The 15,286-nt window shown below is 45.0% G+C and overlaps 2 protein-coding genes, 2 long non-coding RNA genes and 5 other non-coding genes across 15 annotated transcripts, besides 1 other annotated feature; 7 read left to right on the top strand and 2 right to left on the bottom strand.

The window, feature by feature from the left end:
- Positions 1 to 66: 66 nt before the first annotated feature.
- Positions 67 to 490: a mobile genetic element.
- A 27-nt stretch (positions 491 to 517) lies between these two features.
- CG14439 (uncharacterized protein) lies at positions 518 to 8,726 on the bottom strand. 3 transcript variants are annotated; one of them, NM_001201622.2, is made up of 4 exons: positions 8,562 to 8,726; positions 8,230 to 8,429; positions 1,159 to 2,508; positions 518 to 1,098 (listed from the first exon to the last, which is right to left on the bottom strand). In NM_001201622.2, exons 3-4 carry the CDS (start codon positions 2,492 to 2,494, stop codon positions 827 to 829), a joined length of 1,608 nt encoding a protein of 535 aa, NP_001188551.1. In that variant the 5' UTR covers positions 2,495 to 2,508; positions 8,230 to 8,429; positions 8,562 to 8,726; the 3' UTR covers positions 518 to 826. The 3 variants fall into 3 exon arrangements, with proteins under 3 accessions (NP_001188551.1, NP_001188550.1, NP_572347.1); NM_001201621.2 differs by having other exon boundaries at positions 8,230 to 8,726; NM_132119.3 differs by lacking the exon at positions 8,230 to 8,429.
- Positions 8,250 to 9,871, top strand: lncRNA:CR44964 (long non-coding RNA:CR44964). Its single transcript, NR_123815.1, has 2 exons — positions 8,250 to 8,406; positions 8,473 to 9,871. It is a non-coding gene; the product is annotated as a long non-coding RNA:CR44964 (long non-coding RNA).
- Positions 9,847 to 11,391, bottom strand: lncRNA:CR44895 (long non-coding RNA:CR44895). The gene is made up of 3 exons (NR_123814.1): positions 11,328 to 11,391; positions 10,555 to 10,881; positions 9,847 to 10,491 (listed from the first exon to the last, which is right to left on the bottom strand). It is a non-coding gene; the product is annotated as a long non-coding RNA:CR44895 (long non-coding RNA).
- Positions 11,392 to 11,726: 335 nt separating this feature from the next.
- Positions 11,727 to 11,799, top strand: tRNA:Phe-GAA-1-2 (transfer RNA:Phenylalanine-GAA 1-2). Its single transcript has one exon. It is a non-coding gene; the product is annotated as a tRNA-Phe (tRNA).
- A 232-nt stretch (positions 11,800 to 12,031) lies between these two features.
- RpL17 (Ribosomal protein L17) lies at positions 12,032 to 14,733 on the top strand. Of its 5 annotated transcripts, none has more exons than NM_167088.2 (3): positions 12,032 to 12,074; positions 13,122 to 13,212; positions 14,014 to 14,733. In NM_167088.2, exons 2-3 carry the CDS (start codon positions 13,132 to 13,134, stop codon positions 14,491 to 14,493), a joined length of 561 nt encoding a protein of 186 aa, NP_727119.1. In that variant the 5' UTR covers positions 12,032 to 12,074; positions 13,122 to 13,131; the 3' UTR covers positions 14,494 to 14,733. The 5 variants fall into 5 exon arrangements, with proteins under 5 accessions (NP_727119.1, NP_727120.1, NP_572346.1 ...); NM_167089.2 differs by having other exon boundaries at positions 12,032 to 12,161; NM_132118.3 differs by having other exon boundaries at positions 12,032 to 12,320.
- Positions 12,455 to 12,595, top strand: snoRNA:Psi28S-1232. Its single transcript, NR_003730.1, has one exon. It is a non-coding gene; the product is annotated as a snoRNA:Psi28S-1232 (small nucleolar RNA).
- Positions 13,269 to 13,418, top strand: snoRNA:Psi28S-1060. The gene has a single exon (NR_003729.1). It is a non-coding gene; the product is annotated as a snoRNA:Psi28S-1060 (small nucleolar RNA).
- On the top strand, positions 13,444 to 13,584 carry snoRNA:Psi28S-3436a. The gene has a single exon (NR_002464.2). It is a non-coding gene; the product is annotated as a snoRNA:Psi28S-3436a (small nucleolar RNA).
- On the top strand, positions 13,779 to 13,921 carry snoRNA:Psi28S-3436b. The gene has a single exon (NR_002463.2). It is a non-coding gene; the product is annotated as a snoRNA:Psi28S-3436b (small nucleolar RNA).
- Positions 14,734 to 15,286: the final 553 nt, after the last annotated feature.

Genomic DNA, 15,286 nt, shown 5'->3' with positions numbered 1-15,286 from the left:
TTATGGACAAACAAAACTTTTTGGCTTAGATGCAACATGGTCATACTGAAGGAAACTGGTACGTTGCACTATGGGTAAAAAGCCGGAAATTTTGGTATTAATTACAATTTTAAAGATAGCATCTTGATTTTTTTTATATTTATAATTAGGATTTAAATAGAATTTCGGTTTAGAGTGAAAGTGAAAAATTTATTTATATACAAATGAAAGCTGTTTTAAAGGGAGATGGATGGGTGGCGAAGGATATGTGGGTGTTAATATGTCTGTGGTTCAACCGGTGGATCCGGAGGTGTCTTACCTGGGAGATTGGCGTGGCATATAAGGTTCGTATTTAACTGCTATTATTTGGTTTTTGGCAGTGTAGGAATATGGTCTAAGGTTTTTTATAGCCGCATCCAAATTTTGTTTTCCTTCAATATAAGGGCAGCACTATCCTTTGTTCAACTTTTTCTGCCAATTTCACAATTCAAAGCACCTCTGATTTAGCTGAAAGTGTCGCGAGTGTCGAACTCAATTTATGTTAACAAAACAGCACTTTATTAAAGTTGTACACTTGTAATCGCCTGGCGAATTAAGTACACAGTTATCGCGCTAAAAATACAGTGTTGCGGGAATCTCGGGGATCCATCGCTTAGGCCTATGATTGCTGGGTGCAAGGACACCTGCTCCGGATTCGGGCATATTTGTTAAGAACTGATATCTGATGTAAAGCAGATATCGAATTATCAGTTAGCCGAATTTGAAGCAGGTATCTTAACAACCTAACATAAAAATTGCATAATATTAATTAATAAAAAAAAAAAAACACTCCGGAGCTTAAGCTAATCTATAGTCTACTGCTCTCCGCGCCATTTTGTCGTGGCGGAGAAATCTGGGACTTGTCGTATCCATTGCTGGACATCTGCAGATGCTGCGGAAGTTGGGCAGGACGTCCGTTGGAGGGCAAGGTCTCGTCCACGGAGAACACGGAGTTGTCGTGTCCGTGCATGTGGCGAGCATTGAGCACGGCATCCGGATGGCTCTTCGGCGACTCCGGCTGTCCCACCTCATCAGGCTTGCCTTCCAGCAGGAAACAGGTGATGAAGAAGAGAATAGAACCTGTGACCAGAGGTGTTAGTAATATTGGTATCCAAAAGTGGCCAGATCAAGCCGACTTACTGATGCCGTAGAATCCAGCGTAGAAGATCATGATCGAACCGCGATAGCCCAGGATCTTGGCCACCGGATCCACCAGGATGGGCAGGTTGCCGCCAATGTTGTTCATCACAAACAGAAAGACGCCAATGGTCGAGGAGCGAACGCGCAGCGGAACAATCTCCACAACAATGGCAAAGACAATACCGAACCACATCTCGGCGAAGAAATAACTCAGGCCCAGCGTGATCATGGCCCACAGCGGGTCAAAGTAGACCGATCCGAAGGCTGGTAGTGTGGCAATTAGCTGGCTAACAGCCAATACAAAGGCGCGTGATCGAATGCCCATCTTGGCGACAATCTTGTCCGACACAATGCCACCGACGACCACACCCACGCTGCCAATGCCAATGGTGACCCCAAAGAGCCACCAGCCCAAGTCCACGTCGGGGAAGTACGTGTTGTAGTAGAGATCGGCGTTGTAGGCAAAGGTCATGCCACCGCAGTGACGGATGGACGCGGCAATCATCAACATGATCATTGCCGGATTCTTGATAACTTGCCACAGGCTCACTGGTTTGCCGCTAGACGTCTGGCGGTCACCCTCACCGATGGCCTTGCGCTCCGGCTCCCGCAAAGTGGTTCCGGTCAGTGCGGCCATAATTACGGTAAGGACACCGGCGCCCAAGTAGCAAACGCGCCATCCCAGATTCCAGAAATTCAGCTTGGTGATGTAGCGACCCACGGGGAAGGCGATTCCATATCCTCCATAAATTCCCCAGTTGAAGATGGCCATGACTAGTGCTCTCTTATCCTCCGGAAAGATATCGGACATAATGCCCGTGGCCAAGGGATTGCAACCCGACTCGCCGGCTGCCATGATCATACGCAAAATTACCAGCTGCCAGTATTCCTTAACGGTGCCCTGCAGAATCATGGCAATGCCGAAGATCACTGTGCACACAGTCAGCATGTTGACGCGATTGTACTTGTCCGCTGCGAAGCCCATAAATACGCCGGCGATGGTGAAAATCAGGATGAAGGTGGGTCCGGCCAGGATCTGGTAGTCGATGCCCAGTCCATTGTAGTTCCACTCGCAATAGCCAGTGCCGTTGAAATCAAGGGCATAGCAGCTGGTCTCATTCATAACCGCCGAGCACTGGGTGGGCAACTCGTGGCGATTGAACATCGAGGTGTTCTGCTGGCAGGCATGATCACCGTAGTCCAACTCAATGGCCGTCTGCTTGGAGGTCACTCCGATCAGATAGTGACCCAATTCGCCCAGGATATAACCAATGGTGAGTACGGCCAAGACGTAGGTGTTGTAGAACCCGCTGAGTTTCTCCAGAATAGGTATCATATTGGGGCCGATGACTGCGGGAGACACAAGGAGATCGCCATTGATTAATACGACTATTCAATATACTATAAAAACCAAGAACAAGAAGATACACAAACCCAATTGGCGAGCTATCTAACTACAACGCATACCCAAATGAGAACCATCACTATCGCATTTCTCATTTGCAATAAAGAAAATATTCAAGTGGCTCGACATAATGACAAATAATCTGCGAGCACTCAATTAATGAGTCTACCAGAGTCCGAGTGTCAGCTCGCAGGTCAGCTGCATAATGCAATCTCGCTATAGCACTTGACGGATCCGTCGTGACTTGAATTTCGAAAGGAACTTGGCGCAGTGTCCATAATTCTCCCTCGCAGCGTAGCGAAAGTGAAGGCAATTACGCGTACGTGATACGAGAGGCGGTGTCTAACGAGCATTATCCGGATACTTATACTGATATAATGAACTCCAATCGGAGCTCTGCCGGTGGTGACAATTAAGTTAAGATCAACAACATTTTACTATAAAATAAAGTACTTATTTGATAATAAATCAGTTAATGGAATGATAATGGAAATGCGTTTTAAAATGAAACGAATCAATATTTAATGGACTTCAAGATCAAGATATGAGGAAGCAAATTGTGCCCGCTTTTCTGTAGCTCTGGCCTTACATTGAGTATTTTAAGCCTCAGAGCTTTCAAGGAAATCGGAACTGGGAAAATTGTATAATTTATATATCTATGGGATTTATGGGTTCTCCAAGCGCTCAGTTGGACTTATCCAAAAGCGTTTACCTGCCGTACCGCGCAAAGTGCCTCGATTAATTTGTCTTTTTCGTTGTACGCTCCATTCTCGCAGGCGGCAATTTTTTATTTTTTTTATTTTTTTTTTTTTTTTTGCCAAACCGCCATTAGGCAAGCTTCATAATGGGTTAAGCCCGGCAAGAAGCCAGCTCTTTTGGGCTTCGACTTCACTTTTGACAGTCAAACACCCGCCCCGCCAACATGCGTACCGAAATTCCTTTAATCAATCAAGTTAATTTGCTTTTGCTGTTCTTTGTCTTTCTCTTTTTTTTTTTTTGCTTCAATTTTTGGCTATGTCTTACAATTGCCGGGCTGTCAAAAGCGCCAAGGTCAATACCAAGAATCGCCGAGAACATGGTTGGAAAAATAGTGGCCAGACACCTTTGCTATCCAGCCATCCGACGGATATGCGGTCGAACAAAAGATCTCGAGAATGCGGATGCTCGGTGTATTGGCCGCTTGGTTTATTGCACAGCTGGTCTCTAATTACCATTTTGACCATTTTGGCCATTTGTGTGCTCATTGTTTGCGCATCGAGTCAAGATTCGAAAACGCTTACAGAGATCCGTCTTTGTTTCTCCAGTTCCGAGTCGGCACTACACGCCTTCGAAGTGAAACATATTCTGGTTTCGACATATTTGGCCCAATGTTCGGTGCAATTTCAATAATAATAGTCATTTCGACTCTAACGGCCTGGCCCATTGATAGTCCCACGAAACCTTGATCATCGCTTCGTGATGCGCGTTGACATTTATGAAGCCATAAATAGGTATTAAAGCTCACACGTGAGTCTGGTCTGAAGTCTTATGCAGATTCGATGTAGGAAGCGGGGTATTATTATTTCCGATTGTTGTCGACTTAGCAGAATCTCAAGAGGCAACCTTGGCATTGGACTATTGTCCGTATTGAATGAAGTTGCTGGGCGATTCTTATGGACAAACAGCAGTTCCTCGACCATGCATTACATCGATATCCACATCCATATCCGCCAGTGCGCGTCGTTGGGCTTTAAGCCGCGTTTTCTATTTCTAGTTCAATGTCAAGGCGCCGCGCGTCGTAGACCAAAAACCGGACTCTCGGCCAGACGTGACTGACTGACTGGTTGTATATAAACGCCTCCCTCCTCGGGAAACTCGCCTCTTTCGCTTTCTTTGGCAAGGCCATCGGATTTGCAGTTCGTGCATTAGCTATCCAATATATGGGTGCTCATTGGAGCGATAAAGTTTAGAACCTAATACAAGCAACAATAAAAAAAAAAAAAAAAAAAAAAAAAAAAAAAAAATAAAAAATAAAACTAATATAAAATGGAATTGCACAAAGCATAGAACTGCGAATTTGCATTTAATTATCGTCTAGCACAATTAATATACCATTTTAGTGTGCTCCGCTATTCGGAACGCAACTGATCCTTGATCAGTCCCCTGCCCCCACATATCACGCAATGGAGGTTTGCAATTCCATGCCCTGACATTACAGCATCGACTAATGTTCGTGACAAGATTAGACCAAGAACGGTCAGGCTTGGTTGCCTCCAACTCGATCGCAAACTCGAAACTCAACTCGAAACACAAAACTCGAATCGAGTGGGGAGGAGAGTCGAGTGCTGAATATCCGAATCAGATGTGTGGGCGCACAGTGTTTACTAGATATGGGTGGTAATGCCAGCGATTGCCACCATTAGCTGCTATTAAAATCTCGGCTTATTCGAATGGGCCGGGCAATTAGAGGCAAGTACTTCTGGGAACTTTCTAGCTGACAGATGCGAGTCATGCTTAACCCCGATTCGATTAGTCGCCAATGCAAAGCACTTTAAGCATTTGACAGACGGACAGACGGACAAGCGGACAGACGAACAGACAAATGGCTGGCACTCAAGCATGCCCATTACACATTATGCACATTATACAATTGTATTAAGTTGGCTTTAAATGCGGTTTATCAGCCAGCCCGACTTGCAACCGCAGTCAAGGTTAACCTGCCCACCAATTATGAATGATCTCCGGGCGGCCGACGGGGGTGGTGCGGGTCGCATGCATATGGCCAAAGCCATCTGGCTGATTTTTAAATAAATAGCGAATAAATATTCCTAATTTATTGGCCAGTCCCATGCGGCAGGTGTCTGTCCCTCTTTCCTCGCCCACAATTAACAGTCACTTAGTTGAATTGAATGCTTTGCGGTTCTGTGGTCTTGTGGGAATAGAAGATCTTTAGGGCCACTTAAGATCGCGTGACGTAGTTGGCCCCATTCAACCTTGACACCTGCTCGTGTGAACTGAACACTTGGGATTCTGCAACAGTTCGCTGGTAATCATGACAGATACCAGATACCACGCCCCCTTGGACTCTGTCTGCGAATTTGATTTATGCATGACACTCGCCACTGTCGTCGAAATGAAGCCATCAGCAGCCGGTGGATTGTCGTTGAGTGTGGTCAGTTAGGAGTCGCTGGGTGCCAAGAGAATCCATGTGATTTTCGATTTGCATATGGTCATTATGAGCCAGGTGCTAAGTGCTGGCGACGCCAACTGAAGAAATGCCGGATGTCTGCGGATCTGGATTGCATAAGCCGAGCGAAAGTACGATATGTACATACATATCTTATTAATCCGAAGATCGTAAAGAGCAAACTGTTTTATAGATCAGCTAAGCATGTTTATTATAATCACGCCTCAAAGTTCTGCCTGAGGATATATAGTATTTATGTATTGTATATGGCAGGTGGAAGAGATAAACTGCCAATGAATCAGATTCGATTTCGCTGGACCAGGTGTTCGCAACCTGAACCTAATGAATTACAAAATGCCATACAGATCGCACCTGGCAACTGTCGCCGACTGCACTCTCCCAATCCCAATCCCCATTCCCATCTCATCCCATGCCATACCATACCATCCCACCTGATCCGATTCGATACCAGATGCTGATGCAAATGCCATGTTGTTGCCGATCGCGATTCGATCGCGAATCATGCCAAGTTGAACCCGGGTCTAAAGCAAAGGGCTTTCGATGACAGCGGTTCCGCTATTAGCATATATTAATACGCCTGGTGTTCATCGATGATCGGCCGGCTGGTCAAACCGGTGACCATGGCAAGGGCGATTCCAAGCTGTTAAGCTTGCCAGTCATCATCCGGACTAAATGTGTCTCGGACTTTCTGTTTGCTCCACTCCATCTCGAGGGGGTTCCGAGCTCTCGAATTCTGAGTTCTGAGCAACAACTACAATGCAAGCGAAATGACTGGCTGTCGGTCTGTATAACCCGAATTACGGGTAATTACGTCGTCTCCGCTTGTTCGACAAATGCAAATCAAGCGGTTAAAGCGATTAAATGGATGTATGGATGGCTGATATCTTCCAGATTCGACTACAGTGCTACCCATCGCATCGGATTGATATACTTTGAGTGCCCCGTGGTTGTAGTTGCATTACTCAACTAATGGATGGCTTGTTTATTATATATTTAATTGCACTAGCCCTAGTCGCAGATTGGGCAATAAATTACTCATAAATATCGCTCAAGATGCCAGATGGCCTGGCATAATTAGAGTGGTCAAACAATTAAGCTGGATGCCAGCGAGAGTTATCAATTAAAATTAATTATCTGCGACACCTGAGCAACCTTTCTAATTGCTCGCATATACAATACATACATATATATGCACATCTGACATTCCGCGATCGAAGCCGATTGAGCTATTATAGGGAAATGTGCCCAAAGGAACTGGGAATGTGTGGGACTGGAGACGGTTCATTTGATTTCCAAATGCGAGATGGGAGATTGCCACTGGTGCTGTTAGTTGCATTATTGAATTGATTGGAAGAAGCTCATATAGATTATAGGAAAAGCGAATGTTAATCAAAATCAGACACACTTATGCAATTGCCGGTGTTCATTAGCAATTTTAACTTCTCCATAATATATTACTAGATGTTTGCATCTCGGATCTTCGTGACTGACCCCACAACAATGTAGCCCCCATCCTTCACCCCTCATCATCCCCCCCCCCCCCCCCCATCAGCACAATTCATTTCGAAAGACGCCCACCAGAAATTCTGTCCGAGATGTGGGAACGAATGCGAATCATGTCGAAATTAAATGATTGCCAGAATTTGTTTAATAAATTCCGATTTAAATCGAGCTTTCAACTTTTTGCGATAATGCCAAGTTTATACAACACGTCTGAACAAATTGCCCAGCTGCTTGCTACCTTACTCATTAGAATCTATCAATCGATCGATCGATTGAAAGATTCATTAGACTCATTCTCATTGGGTATTGTCTATAATATACATATGACTTGTTTCGAATCCAATTCGGGGCTTTTCCTTTCTGTTCCGCGCCCGATAAGATAGTCCAAACTTCGTGGCTTCATTAGCTCTCGGTTGGTGGGAGTGTCGTCCGTAATTTGTTGACACCAACTGAGTTGCGTCAATATTATATGTAGCTCAAACAGACACAGACTCTTAGTGGTTTGCGCTGTAAACCGAAGTGCCATTGGCTATTTCATCCGCCTTCACTCGGAATATTTCCAAATGGCTCGGCGGGTAGCTTATGGCCGATCATTAATGACTAGCTACTCTTCCCATTTCATCTTTTTAATATAGAACTAATCACGATTGTTTGCTTTTTGCACATATTTGGCAGATCATCCATCACATCATCAATGCAATCCCAATCGAAGTGGTAGTTTTTATTGCCAGCGATCTTTAATGATCCGTGTTTAATCACTTGCGATCAGTGCTTATAGGGCTAGTTAGGAGATGATCGTTCAGATCTGTAGACTCCATTGAGTAATCTGTATTAGGTATTTCATTTTTGATTTCGAATTACTGATCTTTTTTTTTCCTGGAATTTCAGCGTCACACCATTTGGGTTGGCAAGTCGGCGGTTTGGTGGTCTTTCCCCCCAGTGAAGTCCACTGATTCATATCGCCCATCTAACTTACACTTTACCACTCGACGAACTGCTGCTATATGTATATATATTTTCTTGTTCGATCTGTCGATCGGTCGATCGATCGATTGGTGGCTTTGGCACTGACACACAAAAACTGTCGAGAATTATGGTACCCCTCGATGGATTTAAATTAATTGCACACAAGCACGCGTCGGCGAGCAATTGAGTACTGTCAAGGCGTTTTAATATCTATAAATATATATATATTTTTTTTTCTTTCATAAATTTGCAGCCAGAGCATCCGAGTTCGTTTCAATTCAATCAACATCAACGGAGAAGATAACGCGACACGACAGACGAAAGACGAAAAACGCCACTTACACAGAACAAACAATTCGATGGAAAAAAAAAAAAATGGTGAGGAACACACAATTCTGTTCAGTCCGAACCGTGGAAATGTGTTGCCCTGGACTTCGAAAAACGCCGCTTGTTTTTTTTTTTTTGGGACACGTCCAGTTGGCTGCGTTTGGCGAACAGAACTAAAACACGGCTCAGTCCATCGTCGTTTTTAAAAAGGAAAACGGCCCAAACGGCGGCGACGTCGACGGCGCTGCCATCGCCGGCTAAACAATGCAAACTTTTAGCCCGAGAGAAGTCCAAAAGCAAAGCGCCAAGCCAGCAAAGCAGCAAAGTCAAGCAAAGCAAAGCAAAAGCAGAGCAAGAGCAAAAGCAAAAGCAAAAGCAGTCAAGCAGGCCGAGCAGTCGAGCAAAAGCAGCCAAGAGCGAGTGCTCTTTGTTGCCGAGATGCTCAGTCAAGAACAAACGTCGGGAACATGACCCTTCCATCCCGATGCCGATGACCATGCCAATACTGATTCCGATTTGAAATTCCAATCCCAAAGTGCCAAAAATAGTATGTGTGCAGGTGGAACAAAGGACTGATTAATCGGTGATCCCCAATCCTCAGCGGCCGTGCCTCCTTTTTTTTCCCCCCACCCCGCTGGCGGTGCATTTGAACTGATCGCAGGTGCTCTCCGTTTGTCATCTCGTCCAATGGGAGGATCTTGAGGAAAGTACATGCATCTAACAGGAAATCACATAACACGGGGCGCACTTAGTACCTCAAGACCACTAATCAACTGATCATCAATACTGGCGACTTGCAGTGAAACAGAATTGAACTATTCTCATCTCGAATAGATCCATTCTGGCTGGCCATAGTCACGGCCATTCGGCTGATCATCTTGAGCTGCATGCTTGATGATCATGATCATCATGATCACGCTACCCTTGATCCCGCCTCGTTTTTTTTTTTTTTGTGATTTGTTTACGCTGTTCTCTCGAGATTTAGCGAAAACAACAAGCGATTCACCAGCAGCGCAGAGAAAACCAGTTGTCCGCTATGGAAAATCCACGCATAATACAACGTCGAGACTACTTGGATGTGGATTCCCCCATTCTGTCAATTCCTCTCTGTGATGTCAACTTAGCCCATCGCCTCGCCTGAGTTCTGCCGCCAGTTCCGAGCATGCCGATGATGAGTGGTGTGCCTTGTCTGTGCCATGTTCCGCCGACGAACCCTTGACTGACCCCTCCGATTTGAGTTAAGTTAACCCACTCAAGTCACTCATATTGTACTAGCCTCACTATGTATAAACAATTTAATATTATGTTTGTGTTTATTAATAAATAATACTATCAAATTATACTATAAGATAGTTCTTTGAGTCACTTTTCAAATGCACAATGGGTTAAGTTCTGGGTTGGATTCTTGGATTCGGGGAATACATTAAATCGCGCTGCAAAATCCAGTTCCCAGCGATGCCTGACGTCCGTGACTGCAATTTCGGGGGATTTTTTTATTCGCCGGTAGTAGTGCACTGAGTGCTCCTGCCATCCATCGCGCACTATCATTACTACCAAGGAAACACATGTGCGTGCCGTAAATCGGTGCATACGATAGCCGCCTATCCGCCGCTGACTCATGGAGCTACAAGCTCCAAGCTCCAAGCTCCGATGTTCGAGCCACAGATCTCAGCTTCCCCGCGGAACCAGTTTCCATGGTGTTTGCGTTGTTTTGTGCTTTTTGGCTTTCGCAGGTGTTTCTTTGGTCTTGCGGGTACTTTTTTTCTATGCTCATTTGACGCGGTCTTGGTCAGCGGAACAACACGTTGTGACGTCAGTTTGGGTGTTGGGTGTTGCTAATCGTCGAGTGGGTGGGTTGGGCAGCTCTAGGAGGCTCAAGTTCGAGTGCACAGAGAATAATGAATTGATCGTCATGGATATCAAATGCTTGGCCACATAATGTAATCTGATTTGAAATATTTTGTGATGGCTAATCTATGTATATATGTATATATATATTTCTGCATACCACATAAAATAGCCACATTTTCGCTCTGTGCACGTGAGTAGTGGGTGGTGGCCAGTCTTTGGTTCGTTCTGGGAGCAGTGTTCTGTTTCTTTTGCTTATGGTCTTGCTTGAATGCCCACGAGCCGCGCATTCCAAGGCCCAAACCCTCGGTTGGCAGCTCCAGTTAAGTGCCACCGTGTGTGTGTGTGTGTGGAACCGGATCCTTGGGGCAGCGACATGGACGTGGAGCTACGGACGACATGGCACGTGCAGCAGTTGCGACAGACACTCCAGTTCCTCGACACTTGACCTCAAGAGATGGAAGCGAACCAAGCGATCGAGCGTCACCTGCAATTAGTCGTGAATCATGAATAAATTGAATGGCTACGCGGACACTAAAAATACTCGAGCTTTGAATTTGCGCCAATTAAAAAGCAATAAATGCATTGTTTTCAGCTTTTTGCTTGGCGTTTGACTGAGCAAAGAACTCGGATTTGCCGCAGGATTTGCTGAGTGGTATGGTTAGTGGTGAGTGGTCACTGGTCAGTGGCCATCGGTGAGTGGTGAGCGGTGGAGCACCGCCTCCTTCGACCGGTTTGATCCGCAGTCTTATTTTTGATCGCCAGCCGATTAGCAACGGGCATTTTTACGGTCATGTCCAGAACGAACGCGCTAATAAATGACTAACAGAAAAGGGACAATGCAGTCGGGTTTATTTTGGCTCGATCGGTTTTATCAGTTCGCTTAATTAAAATCCATTGTCCCCCCAGGTGCTAGTTATTTTCCATACTTACATATAATCGAAAAACCGCAAAATACTGGAAGTTTCCCAGGCTTAAGTGACGTCAGTTTTTTGAATCCATTAGCCAAAACCACAAATTTGGATGCTCCGCCGCTTAATAAACGAACTGTTTCCCACCATTTAATGTGGGCCAATAGAATGCACAAATATTTATGATTTAACTAAATTTATTTGATTTTTAAAGCTATGGGAATTTAGGCCCAAGTGAATGCCACTATTGTTCATAAATGAAGTGAGTAATTTATGCAGAGCTCTGGGAAGTTTCCATTTAATCGAAAGCCCTCTACTTATCTCGGCTTCAGTTTAGTTCGATTCCATAAAATCAGGATTAGTATAATTTGAACGGGATTTCATTTAAAATCCCGCGTTCGGCGCCAGGAAATTGCCAAGTGCCGAAATAGCTCAGTTGGGAGAGCGTTAGACTGAAGATCTAAAGGTCCCCGGTTCAATCCCGGGTTTCGGCAATTCTTAGCTTATTTTTTATTTTTCTATCGAACTGCTGCACTGCACTGGATGGTGCAAGCCATCGCTCAGCTAAGCGGGGTGTTAAACCATCGCTTCGCTTTGCAACACTGTTAGATCTTGCCAGGGGCGCAGAATTTGGTTTGCGTCCAAAAAAAACCAGGGATTACTGGCCTATTTTTAGCCATTTTCTGCAAATGACGGTCGGTCACTCTAATTCGACTTGATTTCCAGCACTAGAACTGCCATTTCCTTTCTTTTTCGTTCCACGTTTCCGGTGAGTGCATGTGCCTAGAAAGTTATTTTCCGAAAATTGCCACTTAAATCGTATTCAAACTCATTTATTTGTAGCCAAGGCACTGTGGTACGTTTGCGGTCGTGTTAATGGTGTTTGCGGCGCAATTCTGGCTGGTGGAAATCAACACGTCGAATTGGCCGGCCAGAAAATGCGCTGACACCAAACCAATTCATTTTTTTTCTTACATATTTTTTTTACTGTGGGCCTGCGGGTCAAAACTGAAAGGTGCACCATGTAAAAACAAGCGAATGCATGAATGCATTATATGCCTTGATGGCATTATCTTTTTTTTTCTGTGAAATATTGTGTAAATTGTTCCAGAAATGCATGTGGTGTTGTCATTGTGTCTGTGTGTGTGTGTGTGCCTATGCGCGAACATTGTTTCTCAAAAGTATTTAAACTATCCAAATAAAGTGGTAACTCAATGAAATGCACATAGTTAGACAGTTTTCAATGGATTTCGACTCGGAATCCGTGCAGAATTTTTGTTGTTTACAGGAGCACACACATGCGCACTCCCTTACGCACGCACACACACACATAGGAGCAGGCAGCCGCTTAGTTTTTTTTCTCGCTCATTTTGCACGTGTTTTGATTGCCGCCGCGTTTTTAGATAAAAACCGGTGTTCCAATTGGTTATATTCTTGATATATTTACACACGACCGCCAGCGTATTTAGGTTGCCCTCTGAAATGAGAAGGAAATTGGCGAAAATCTCGCAATTTTCGCATTTTACAATACCGGTCAACATAATAGCAGCAGCAGCAAATAAAAGCGTGGTTAATTCAAGCACCAAATTTTGATTCAGCTTGCTACAACAAATTCGAAACCTTTAAAGCTTTTTGAAGCGTCTCAAGAAACTCACTAGAATTTAATTCAATTTTAAATAATCATACAAATCAATAAGAATCCATTAAAATTCCTTCTGCTAGCGTGCCACAACTGCTGTCTAATATCTTGACCGGATGTGTTATTTACACATATCAAATATTAAGATATCTTACTAATTGCCCATGTTTCTTGCAGATATTGAAAAATGGGCCGTTACTCACGCGAGTCAGACAACGTGGCCAAGTCGTGCAAGGCGCGCGGGCCCAATCTACGTGTGCACTTCAAGGTGAGAATCCTGCCCAGAAATCCGAGGAACCTGGGCCTTCTTGGGCATCAACCAGTCCGCAGCTTAAATCAGTGAATGCCAGCCGATTGTGCAGCATCTCGCTTTTGCATTGCTGCTAGAAGAATCCTCCAATTTGGACGAGTTCATCAGCTGAGTGCCAAGTCCCAAAACTCTGGACGCCCTCTTCTAAAATCTCGCCAACAACCAATTATCCCAATGAATCCAGTATTTCGGCATGCCAACTAAAAAGGCGGTTGCTCCATTCTGGACAACTGCTGACGATACGTGTGCCCAGAGCGAATCCAAAGCCTTGCTAAAACAGCGGCCTGCTGCTTTCAATGAGCTAGTCTCTACCTGTAGCCTGGCACAGATCTAACTAAACCCAAATGAAATCCATCACGGAATCCACTAGATCAAGCTCATATCACCATCACCAGTTAGCTAACGAAATAATGTACACATATCTAGCAGCTCAAGCTGATAACTTAACCAATAGTTATATGCCATGGGCATATCCAATCCTGTATAGCTTACATGATATGAGTTATGATTTATGTTCCCCCTGCATGGGCACAGTTTTAAACTAGGTGGTTATCCTCCATGGAAGATCACCGATCGAAAGCTGTGCCCAAAGCAAACCCCAGCCATTGTAAAACAGCGGCGTGTTGGCCCTCAGTGCTCGCGTCTCTACCTGAACCTTGGCACAAAGTAATATAGTACTTTCCAATCACTATGATTTACGATCGCGCCGCATTTATGTATCAGCAGCAACTGATGAACGATCATTTACTCGTTTTGCAGAACACACATGAGACCGCCCAGGCCATCAAGCGCATGCCCCTGCGCCGTGCCCAGCGTTACCTGAAGGCCGTCATCGACCAGAAGGAGTGCGTGCCCTTCCGTCGCTTCAACGGAGGAGTCGGTCGTTGTGCCCAGGCCAAGCAGTGGAAGACCACGCAGGGTCGCTGGCCCAAGAAGTCCGCCGAGTTCCTGCTGCAGCTGCTGCGCAACGCCGAGGCCAACGCTGATTGCAAGGGTCTGGATGCCGACCGCCTGGTCGTCCACCACATTCAGGTGAACCGCGCTCAGTGCCTGCGTCGCCGCACGTACCGTGCCCATGGTCGCATCAATCCCTACATGTCGTCGCCATGCCACGTCGAGGTCATCCTCACCGAGAAGGAGGAGCTTGTCTCCAAGGCCACTGATGACGAGCCCGCCAAGAAGAAGCTCTCCAAGAAGAAGCTGCAGCGCCAAAAGGAGAAGATGTTGCGTTCTGAATAAAATGTGTTCTGGGCCAGCCGCCCAAGCCGGTGACAACTACTGAAGCTCCATTCTTTTTTTTTTTGTATCCTAAACTTAATATCGATTGTTGTGCGACGAGATTGGAAGTCGCGGATGTGGAGAATACAGAGCACAAGCCCCAGATTTGACCTCCTGGAAATGCTATGCGTTTTGTGTTTAACTCAACCCACTTTTTTTTTGCTAGGCTAGGAGAGCAATAAAGTGAATTGCTGTTTTCGTACATCTGACTTGAACTCAAAATGGGGTTAGGGCTAGATTTTGGCGCTCTCTAGAAAGGAATTTTTTAAAGGTATTGTGAGGGACTTTGATGAAATAGGAATATGCACGGCATAATATGCAAACCACTAATTATATATAAGTTTATTTAGATCGGATTGTTTTTTCCAGTGTGCATTGGCATTAAGCCAATACACCATCCTTAGTTAGCGGAGACACAATACACATTGGTTAGTACGTGCGCGAACCATTGCGATAACTTATCGATATCGATATAGCCAAGATCGAGTTCCGCAACAGCGAGCTTCAGACAGCTAGCCCGTTGAGCGCGCATTTGATTTGAATTTGAAAAAACGTTTTGCCGATCAACAGCGAACATTTTCAGTCTATTTCCTTCCGCAGAGCTCTTGTGGAATGTTCGGTGGCTTTTGCGCGCATTCACTTGCATCAATTGCCTTCGAGTGGCCACTTGGCATATTCATTTAAACTGATTTCATTGTAGCGCACTCGTTTACCAGCCTCCCCACATTTTCTTTGATTACAATTCAGTCGTACT

This window comes from Drosophila melanogaster, chromosome X (assembly GCF_000001215.4).
Source record: "Drosophila melanogaster chromosome X".
NCBI lineage: Eukaryota > Metazoa > Arthropoda > Insecta > Diptera > Drosophilidae > Drosophila > Drosophila melanogaster.
This window is presented reverse-complemented; position numbering and strand designations above follow the sequence as displayed.